The sequence below is a fragment of the Grampus griseus genome, assembly GCF_964374135.1.
Source record: "Grampus griseus genome assembly, chromosome: 11".
NCBI classification, from domain to species: Eukaryota; Metazoa; Chordata; class Mammalia; order Artiodactyla; family Delphinidae; genus Grampus; species Grampus griseus.
This window is the reverse complement of record NC_139005.1, coordinates 39,620,380-39,630,785: the sequence shown is the minus strand read 5'-3', so window position 1 is coordinate 39,630,785 and position 10,406 is coordinate 39,620,380. Positions and strand designations below refer to the sequence as shown.

The 10,406-nt window shown below is 56.5% G+C and overlaps 1 protein-coding gene across 3 annotated transcripts; it reads right to left on the bottom strand.

Moving 5' to 3' along the window:
• Positions 1-1,495: 1,495 nt before the first annotated feature.
• On the bottom strand, positions 1,496-5,026 carry PRPH (peripherin; the record flags this gene model as incomplete). Of its 3 annotated transcripts, none has more annotated exons than XM_082666106.1 (9): positions 4,446-5,026; positions 4,012-4,072; positions 3,749-3,844; positions 3,210-3,377; positions 2,983-3,108; positions 2,672-2,892; positions 2,528-2,577; positions 2,200-2,279; positions 1,496-1,945 (listed from the first exon to the last, which is right to left on the bottom strand). In XM_082666106.1, the coding sequence occupies exons 1-9, from the start codon at positions 4,985-4,987 to the stop codon at positions 1,877-1,879; spliced, it is 1,413 nt and encodes a 470-aa protein (XP_082522232.1). In that variant the 5' UTR covers positions 4,988-5,026. The 3 variants fall into 3 exon arrangements, with proteins under 3 accessions (XP_082522232.1, XP_082522233.1, XP_082522231.1); XM_082666107.1 differs by having other exon boundaries at positions 1,496-1,942; XM_082666105.1 differs by lacking the exons at positions 1,496-1,945; positions 2,200-2,279 and having other exon boundaries at positions 2,334-2,577.
• Between the last annotated feature and the right edge of the window lie 5,380 nt (positions 5,027-10,406).

Below are 10,406 nucleotides of genomic sequence, written 5' to 3'. Positions count from 1 at the left end.
ACGTAGAACTACTTTCACTTTCCAGACATGCTCCCTCTTGTCTTCTGGCTGATGTATCTACCTAGAAAGTCCTCTTCCTCTCCCTGCTTCACCTGAGTAACTGCTGTTCATTCTCCAGTGCTCACTGTGATGGTGCCTCCTTTGGGAAGCCATCTCTACCCTAAGGCTGGGTTAGGTGTTCTTCTTCATGTTCCCACAACGCCATCTCCTTATCCCAATCACATCACTCGTCGCGAGGTTGGAATTGTATGCTTATTTATCTATGTCCCCCACCCAGACTGTGAGCTCCTTGAGAGCAGGGACTCTGGCTTACTCCCTACACCTAGCACTATAATTGAGTGAAAAAGATCATTCTAAATTCAGAAGTAAATTTTGACTTCAAGGCAAGGGTAGGATGGAATGGAGTTGGAGGACAGCATGGAAATAGACATTTTCAAGCAAGGGGTGGGGTGATGGCAGCAGAATCTGATCTGCCAGCTAAGTGTGCTGAATAGGTTTAGGCGGGTGGCAGGGCCAGGCCAGGGGAAAAGACCACTGAGGCAGACAATGTAACCCAGGCAAGAGATGACGGTGGCGGGACTTCCCTGGTGGCGCAGTGGTTAACAATCCACCTGCCAATGCAGGGGACATGGGTTCGAGCCCTGGTCTGGGAAGATCCCACATGCTGCGGAGCAACTAAGCCTGTGCACCACAACTACTCAGCCTGCAGTCTAGAGCCCACAAGCCACAACTACTGAGCCCGTGTGCCACAACAAGAGAAGCCACCGCAATGAGAAGCCCGCGCACCGCAACGAAGAGTAGCCCCCGCTCGCCGCAACTAGAGAAAGCCTGCACGCAACAACGAAGACCCAACACAGCCAAAAATAAATAAATTTTTTTTAAAAAAAGAGATGATGGTGGCCTGGACTAGGGTGGTGGCAGTGGAGACGGGGAGAACCAGACAGCCTTGAAAGAGTTATAAAGTAGAATTAACAGAATTGGGGGTAGGTGAAGAAAAGAAAGGAGTATAAGATGAGGTGAGTTCTAATTGGGGCCACGGAAGTCCTAGTGGTGACTTCATCTTAGGGCGGGGAATCCAGAAGGAAGAACGTGACTGCAGAAGGTGTAAAGCGAGGTAAGGGGCTCTGCTTCGGACATCTGGGGCTGCAGATGGGGCACAGAAGTTGAGAAGGAATGGACAGAGAGGTAGGAGGAAAACCAGAGGGGCAGACAGGAGTCATAGATGCCGAGATAGTGGGAGTCAGAAGAGAAATGACCTGAGGCAGGGGGAAAATACCGCTGAGCCTCCTTTGCATTGACGCTCCCATGACACAGACACAAGTGCACTAGGGAGGGTCTCCCCTGCCCCGCCCCCATTACTATTTTATGATGTTTTAAAAATCGAAGTATAATTCACTTACAATATTATATTAGTTTCAGGTGTATAACATAGTCATTCCATATTTTTATACATTACAAAATGATCACCACTGGAGAGGGTTCCCTTGATAGCAGTTTTATTTGATTTAAAAGTGAAACTCAGACCCTGACCCACCCACTAATCTTGGGGTCGTGGCAGGAGTAGACTCATCCTGGGGATGGTTGGCCTCTTACCAGGACAAGAAATGGGGGAACATATAGATTCTTACCAGGACAAGAAATGGGGGAACATATAGACTCTTACCAAGATAAGAAATGAGAAACATATGGATCATGTCTCTGTGGGCATGGAGAGGCCCAGCTGTGGTGCTGGGTAGGGTTTGGCCACGGCCAGGGAAGGGGTGACTGGAGCCATCTGGTGGACACATGCAGAGGGGGAGAAGACTAATTCGGGACTGGTGTTAGGATTGGGGCTTAGAGGTCTAGGGCAGGGTCAGGGAGCTCTGCACCAACAAGTTCAGTAGCTGTGAGTAGAAGACTTGTCCAGCTCACTGCGCTGCTCCTTGTGAGACTCTGTCACCACCTGCTGGGGGCCGAGGCATGTGAGGTGCACAAACCGTTCAGCACCACCCTCCTTCCAGCTCCTTTGTGGCACGGTGTCTCCCCTCCCTGGCATAACCAGTCGAGGCTCCAGTCTGACCATCCACTTCCATCTCCCTGTCTCACTCCCACCCCAAGAATCACTAACCCACAAACACCCTAAGATTACCTGCAGCCAGGCTGGGGCTCAGAAATACTACGAGAAATGATGGGGTCCTACGCTCAAGTGACCCATCTTACCTCCCCATCCCTGGTCTCAATGGTCTTGATCAGAACCATCTTCCGGCTGTGGCTCTCCTGGGGAGGCTCCACCTCAGGCACTGGAAAAAGCAAGATGAGAGGTGGAAGGGAGGAGGCTTGGGATTTCTCTTGTTTTAAGCCCTCACTCCGTCTGGGAGGTGAGGGAGGGGCGGGGAGGGGCAGAGCCTGAGGAGCGAAGGCGAGTGTAGACCAGGACTCAGAAGTTCACGGAGAGAACCAATCCCTGAGCAGAGCCAGAGTAAGAGTCCAGTCAGGGCAGAAATAGACAAGGGGACAGACAGTTGGAAGTCAGACGTGAAAGACTCACCAGTCGTCTTTATACTTAAGGATGCAAAGGAATGGACTGGCACGGAGATCCTGGGGGCGAAGCACTCGGTCAGCTACTCCTGTGAGCCGCTGGCCTCTCCCCCACAAGCCCTGACCAAACCCTATCCGACCCGCTGCCTCTCACCGGCTCTCCTCGCCCTCAAGTAGCTTCCGGTAGGTGGCGATCTCGATGTCCAGGGCCATCTTGACGTTGAGGAGCTCCTGGTACTCTCGCAGGTGTCGCGCCATCTCCTCCTTTAGCTGCCGCAGCTCCTCCTCGAGCCGTGCGGTGCCCGCCTGGTACCCGCCGGCTTCCAGGGCAAACTGCTCCTCCAGTTCCCGCAGCTGTCTGAGCAGCGCCTCGTTCTGGGGGTTGGGGGTGAAGAGGGGGCGTCAATGGGGGGAGCAGCCTTCATCCTCCACCCCCTGGGCGGGGGCGCGCAGCCTGGTACTCACCGTGCCGCGAAGCCCATCCACCTCGCACGTCAGGCTCTGGATCTGGCGTCGCGACTCGTTCATCTCCTGCTTGGCCTGGCGCAGGGCCTCGTGGTTCCGGTTGGCGGCGTCAGACAGGTCCGCGTACTACGGCCAGGGGGGCAACCCGGACGTGAGTGGACCAGATGCGCCCTCCCCCCAGCTCTCCACGCTTCCAGGTCCTCCCAAACCCTCCCGTGCCCTGGCACCTTGGACTTGTACCACTCTTCTGCTTCCTGCAGGTTCTTCGCTGCGATGCTCTCGTACTGGGCACGGATGTCCCTCAGCGCCGCCGTCAGCTCGGGCTTCACGGTCGCCTCCACCTCGACCTGCTGCACCTGCTGGCTCTCCACGCTCATCTGCAGGTCTCTCAGCTCCTGCCGCCCAGGGCGAGAGGCCGAGTTCATCGCGCAGATCCCACGCGGGCCGCGCGGTTGGCGCACAGAAAAGAGAAGAAACACTTGAATGAACAGAAGGGGGCGCTAGGGAGTGCAGCGCGCTTGGTACTGCACGGCCCGCGCCACGCCCGTACTAAGCCTCTGGCCAGGTTACGGGGGTGCAGCTCCGCTGCTCGCCACCAGGCGACGCAGGGGTGTGAGTCAAACCACCTGTAGAGGGGGTTGAGAGCCTGCGTCTACCCTACGAATCTCACTTCTCTTCCTCAGGTCCACTCGCCAGTCTCTTCCAGAGCTTATACTCCAGCTCCAACGAGACCACCCCCAACCTCCTGACACCCGGGTCCACCCACCTCCTCGTGCAGCTTCTTGAGGAACTCAATCTCATCCATCAGAGACTCAATCTTGCGCTCTAGCTCCAGGCGGGACAGGGTGGCGTCGTCCACGTCCTTCACGGGGTGGCAGTAGGGGTTCGAGAGCAGGGAGGGGTTGCTTAGGTCGACGAAGAGCCTGGCCCTCCCTGTCTGCCTCTGGAGGCTTCTGGTCGCCTCCCTTTGCCCACAGATGCCACCCTGGATACGCAGGCCGGGGGTAGGAATGGGGAGACCGAGCTCACCTTACGGAAAAGCACGAGGCTGTGCTCCGCATCCTCGCGCTTGCGAGTCTCCTCCTCCAGCCTGGTGGGAGGGGTGTGCAGAAGCTGAGCTCCGGGGTCACTGCCCAGCCGTAAGACCGCGACCCCCAGGATCTGGGTCAGAGGCTGCTACTGCCCAGGACTCTGAGGAGGGGCCTTCAGGCTGCCTGATGGACTTGCCCCATATTTCCCTTTAACCTGCTGGGAGCTGAGATGTGGCCCCTTTATACACAGGGGAGACATAGTAACTCCCCCTTCCTCCCCTCCCCAGAGACTCAGCAAAGTGGTAGACGGGGGTTGGGGGTGTTGCCCGCCGGCGAGGATGCTGCCTGCACACGCCCAGGTGGATAAGGCGGGCCACTCCCTCTGGCGGCCGCCTCGACGGCCGCCGCCCAGCCCCGGCCCTGTCTCCTGACCTCTGCTTGAGCGCCGCCAGGTCCTCCGCCAGCCCGTCGCGCTCCACCTGCACCCGGTCTCGCTCGCGGCCCAGCAGCTCTAGCTCCCTCCGCAGCTCGCGCAGCTCCTGCTGGCACAGCTGGTCGGCGCGCGCCGGCTCCTGGCCCCGGGCCTGGCTCAGCTCCCCGCGCAAGGCCGCGTTCTGCTGCTCCAGGAAGCGCACCTTCTCGATGAAGTTGGCGAAGCGGTCGTTGAGCTCCTGCAGCTCCTGCTTCTCGTTGCTGCGCGTGGCCAGGAACTCCTGGTTGAGGGCCTCGGCCATGGAGAAGTCGAGGCGCTCCGAGGGCAGGCGCAGGAGGGCGCCCGCGGCCGCCCGGGGACTGCGGAAACTGCCTAGGCGCACGGAGGAGCCGGGGGACGCCGAGCCCAGCAGGCGGCTGCTCGAGAAGCGGGAGCTGGAAGAGTAGGAGAGGGCCCCCGGGGACAGCGAGGGCGGTGGCCCGAAGGTGCGGCGGTAGTAGGTGGAACTGACGCCGGACCGGAGGCCCGACGGGTGGCTCATGGCGGCCGAGGATGGGGAGTCACCGCTGACAGAGCTTGTCCGGGCGCTGGGAAGGAGCCGCAAACCGCTGCGAGGCGGCTTTATAGCCCTGCGGGCTCAGGGGGGGCATGGGCTGCTCCTCCCACTGGCCTGACGGTGGGGCTATGTGGGGAGGGGGACGCCCCACCCCTGCGGAGCTGCAGGAGCGCCGCACCCTCCCTCCCTGGTTGTCGGCGCCCTGCCTACTTGATTCCCCCAGTTCGTGGTGGGGAAGGAGACAGGGATGGCCACCACAGGCCACAGGGAGGCGGGAGGGGGCGTTCGGGTGTTGGGGGGGTCAGTGCCTTCCAGCAAATATCCGGAGCTGGAGCCTAGGGTGGGAGGGCCTCACTGGAACTGGGGTCCCTGCCTGAAAGAGCTGGTAAAAACTGGGGGCTAGGTGGACTGTATGTTAAAGGGCAGGCTTCTGGTACGTGGGCAGGGAGGACGCAGCCCAGGTGCAGGGAGGACGCAGCCCAGGTGCAGGGAGGACGCAGCCCAGGTGCAGGGAGAATTGGCCTGGCTTAGGCCCCAGAGGCTGTACCTCCACATGGCCCCTGAAGGCTAGGCTCTGCTTTCAAATGCTGTCAGCTGCCCCCTCTGTCACCACACCCAGGGAGATCTGGGGGACGGGAGTGCAGAGGCAGCTGAGGTGGGTGAGGAAGGGCTGCTCTCCCTGAAATCCCCAGGGCTCTGTGAAGGGTTGCTGCCTGGCGCCAGCTCTGCTGCTAATGGACTTGCTTCTTCCCCTCCCCCTCCCCTGGACACTTGGCCAGGAGGTTGCCTGCTGATGTCTCAGCCTTAAAGACACAGATCCCAAATCTACCCCAGGCCCCAGCAAGGTGGGCACATCAGAGGGGGCTCAGGGTGACTAGGCCCAGCTCTGGGTCCCACTTGGGAGGGTCTGTGCCATGCCGGAGGCTGAACTGAGTGAGCTAGCGTGTGCTGTCTGGCTTTACTGGATACTCCCTTCCCCCAACCCACCGCTGCTCAGTCAGGGCCTTACAGGAACCGGGGCGATTCCTGAAGTAGGAAGGGGAGGGGGCTGAAGGGTAGCAGCTGCTGCCAAGGCTGAGAGATAGACACACGGGCAGGAGCCGGTTTCTAGTGCTGAGGAGCTGCAGGTACCCAGCGAGAGGAGGGCTGGATTGGGAGAGAAGGGGAAAGAGAAAGTGCCCATCCCCGTAGGCTCAGGGACTGAAAGAGGAGAAAAAGGCCCAGAACAGAGCCACAGATGCATATGCGTAATAGCACCGTGCACCTATGTGCACACACATTAGACACACCCAACCACAGGGCCCTTCATACCCTCCCCCACCCCAGAGTTAGCAGGGAGGCTGATGTCTGGCCTTTGCATGTCAAACGGCTTCCAGAACGCAGGCACGGGCTGCCCAGGAGTGGACAGAGGCAGCTTGGATGGTCTGCAGGAGTCGAGGTGCTGAGGCCTGTTGGGCTTGCCAGGAGCTACGGGGCTGCTGCTGCTGGGGACTCCGGGGCTCTCCAGTAAGGACAGGTCCGCGTAGGATCGGCCCTGAGGACAAGAGCTGGGCGTCTGGGGAAACAGGTCTGGGACTCCGGGCTGCACCTCTGGCTGAGGGGATGAGGAGGGCGGCTCCCTGGCTGGCCATCCCCTCAGCACTGCAGGGCAGAGGGGCCTCCCCGCCTTTGTGTGTCCTCTGAGATGGGCCAACGCCCTTAGGCTCACATCCCTACCGCCTTAGCCTTCGTCTCCTCTCCAGGCCCCTCCTTCCTTCTGGGCTATTAGTCTCTCCCTGAACAGCTGCCAGGTCCTTCTCCTTGATGAATCTGGTTTGGTTGCCAGGGGAATGGGAAGAGGGAGGATGGGAGAGAGGGGTGGGATGGATAAACCAGGCCGGGTTGCCACTAACTCTTGGAAGTGGGGAGGGGTAGGGTCCTGCCTGGGTTAGGGGGAGGGGGCTTGATAGGTGTGAGGAGGGGAGTGGGGAAGCTAAGTGCTTTCTGCTGCAGCCCTGGGCTCTGAGCCCCAGCTGCCACTGAAGCCCCATCCACTCCAGCCTAGGCCCTGCCCTGCCCTGCCTGCTGTCCTCCGGGTACAAACTGGGAGTCTGAGCTGGTACTTCATGCAAAGGGACAGGTAAGGCCTGGGGAGGACGAGCTCAGGCTTTATTTTTACAGGGAACTGCTGGCAGACCTGGGCCTTTCAGAGTAGAGGCCTCTAGGGCTGGCCCTGGGGAATTACCAGTGGGGTTCCCATCCTCTCCCCTGCTTAAGCTCCCAGCTCACCACCCAGAAGCCTCAGAGTAGAGGAAACCAGGACCACCTCGGTAGGGCTCTGGGAGTTGTAAGGCCAGGGTCTGGCCTGGGTTTGGGAACCAGGCCTGCTGGCAATGCAGAGAAGACTCCTCCCCCGTCCTCAGAAAGAGCTGGGCCTGGGAGGTCTTGTGGCCGGAAGAAAAGTAGGAAAGGGTCCCGGTTAAGAGCCAGGGCTCTGGCATCCAGCTACCAAGCTTCCCATCTGATTCCAACACTCTGTTGTACAAATGTAGTCTCATTACTGTGTCCTCTCATGTGCTCCAGCAAAAGGGGGAAAATTGTAGTTTCCACCTCATAGTGTTGTTGAGAGGGTTAAATAAATACATGTAAAATACTTAGGACACACGTAATAAAAGCTGAAAGCTTAATTTATTACTACTACTATTACTACTATTACAAATTGTCAGCCCCCAAGTACAGTGAAGAATGATCTGGACTTCCTTTGGACTGTCCCCACTAAGAGCAGTGCTGGACCGGGGTGGCAGGAACCCAGTACTTCCTGGCTGATGGAAGGAGGGAAGGGTGGCCTCAGTGCACTGGGCAAATAGTATACTGATCAAAACACGGACTCTGGACAGACTGCATGGGTTTGATCATGGCTCCTCAACTTAATTAGCTGTATGCTTTGAGTCTGGTTGAGTGATTTAACCTCTATTCTCTCCATGTTCTTTGCCCATCAGTGGGGATGATAATAATAGTACCTAGCCCATAGTGCTGGAGGAGGAATTGAGTTCCAGTATGTGAAGCACTTAGTGCTTGGCACATAACACATGCCATGTAAGTATTAGCCAGCGTTATTATTACCCCTCGTCCTTCTGCTGTCCTTGGCTGCCCTGGCGAAAGCTCAAAGAGAAATAACCACTGTATTCAGAGGTTTGCAAGGCAGGTAAGCAATGAAGTTTAGGTTACTGGCAAGAGAGCTGCTAAATGACAGGCCATGGACTCAAAGCTGGATGAGGAGGGGTGTGTAGACAAGAGAGGATGGGGTATTGGCAGAGTAAAGAGGTCCATAGCTGGACTTCCAGGCAAGGCCAAAGACCAGTCACAGTACAAGGAACTGAAAGAGGCACTGAGAGGGTAGGAAGTTGTTTTCGGAGAGCAGGGTACATGAATTCGTGATTCTGGAGCTGGGGTATTTATGGATAAGATTCCCAGGGTGGGGCTTCCCTGGTGGCGCAGTGGTTAAGAATCCGCCTGCCAATGCAGGGGACGCGGGTTCGAGCCCTGGTCCAGGAAGGTCCCACATGCCGTGGAGCAACTAAGCCCGTGCTTCACAACTACTGAGCCTGCGCTCTAGAGCCCGTGCTCCGCAACAAGAGAAGCCACTGCAATGAGAAACCTGCGCACGGCAACGAAGAGTAGCCCCCGCTCGCCGCCACTAGAGAAAGCCCATGTGCAGCAACGAAGACCCAACACAGCCAAAAATAATAAATTAAAAAAAAAAGATTCCCAGGTGTTTCTAAGGAGTGAGCGGCTAAGGTGGAATGCTGGGAAAGGTCATGGGAGAAGAGATCAGGCCATCAGACTGGGCACTTACTAGCTGTGTGACCCTGGGCAAGTTCCATATCCTCCTTCATCTGTAAAATAGGAATGATGATACCTTCCTTCCAGAGGTGTCATGAGATCTAAATGAGGTATTATGCATAAAGCGAGTAGCATGTTGTGAGGCTCACAGTAGGTGCTCAACACTGTTGATTGCCTTCTTCCCCTCCCATGTGACAGAGAGGAAACAGACACACAGAATCAATGACATAACCCTAATTACTTGTACCTAAGGGGTAGCTGGCATCTCCCTGCCCCTTGAGGTCTAGGATTGGCTCAACCTCCACTCCACATCCTGGGGAAATTCCAATGTCCTCCCCAAGATCTCTTTGCCTTCCTGTTGCTTCCTCTTTGCATCCCTAGCTCCAGGTCCCTGCTGCCCCTGAACTGGCTGACTTTACAGCTAACTCTCCACAGTGTCTCAGATGTGGAACTTGGCACCGTCCCTCGGGTCCTGTGATCCCCTTTCCCATCACTTGGGTAGGAACTGAGGCTCAGAGGGACAAGGTTGCCTGTCTGAGGTTGCACAGTGAGCAAATTACGGCTTCCTCTCCAGGAAAACACGTCCTGGTTGGTCAGGGCCTGCTGGTGTTCTGTGTTCTGGGCCTGCAGGAGCCCAGATGAGCCCCAGCCAGAAGGAGTCCAGCTCCATTCGAGGTGGGCTCTCCCAGGCTGGTCTGGTTGCAGGGTCCCTATTGACAGACTGGCTCCACCGGCGTGGAATCCTTTCCCCATTGTCTCCATTTGGGGGCTCCACTCCTCCCGGTTAGGGAGCACCCTGGGTATCTTCTCCATCTCATCAGTTCTCTCACTGTATAATATAGCAATAGCTAACATTTCCTATGTGCCAAGCACTATGCTAAGCATTTAACACGTGTTATCATTTTTAATCCTCACAATAACCCTATGACATAGGTACTACTACTATTCCCATTTTACAGTTGGAGAAACTGAGGCACGGAGAGGTTAGGCAACTTGCCCAACGTCACACAGCTAGTAAACTAGTAATCTGTTTATATGTCTGACTCTCCTGCTCCCTGACAATATGATATTTGAGGGCAGCCATCAGATCTTATTCACTTTTGTGTCTGTGGTGTCTAGCACAGGACCTAAGTCAAACAGCTGTCGGTTAAACTGAAGGGAACCCAGAGGCACCTGAAAAAAATTTTTCCCGTGGTTGTCGAGTCAGGAAAATAGAGAGGTGTGTTGCTGCCACCTTCTGGCCAGATGCTAGAATGACATGTCTGCAGTCGGAATCCATCCACGTTTATTGAGTTTTAACACTCAAGGCTCAGGAACATTGGAATTGGGGGGATGCTCCAAAACTATTTATTATGACCTCCTTTTTAAAGATGAGGGGACTTCCCTGGTGGTCCAGTGGTTAAGACTCCACGCTCCTGATGCAGGGGGCCCAGGTTCGACCCCTGGTCAGGGAAATAGATCCCGCATGCCGCAACTAAAGATCCTGGATGCTGGAACGAAGACCCGACACAGCCAAATAAATAAATAGTTTTAAAAAAAGAAGCACTTCCCTATTCTTTAAAATAAATAAATTAATTAAATA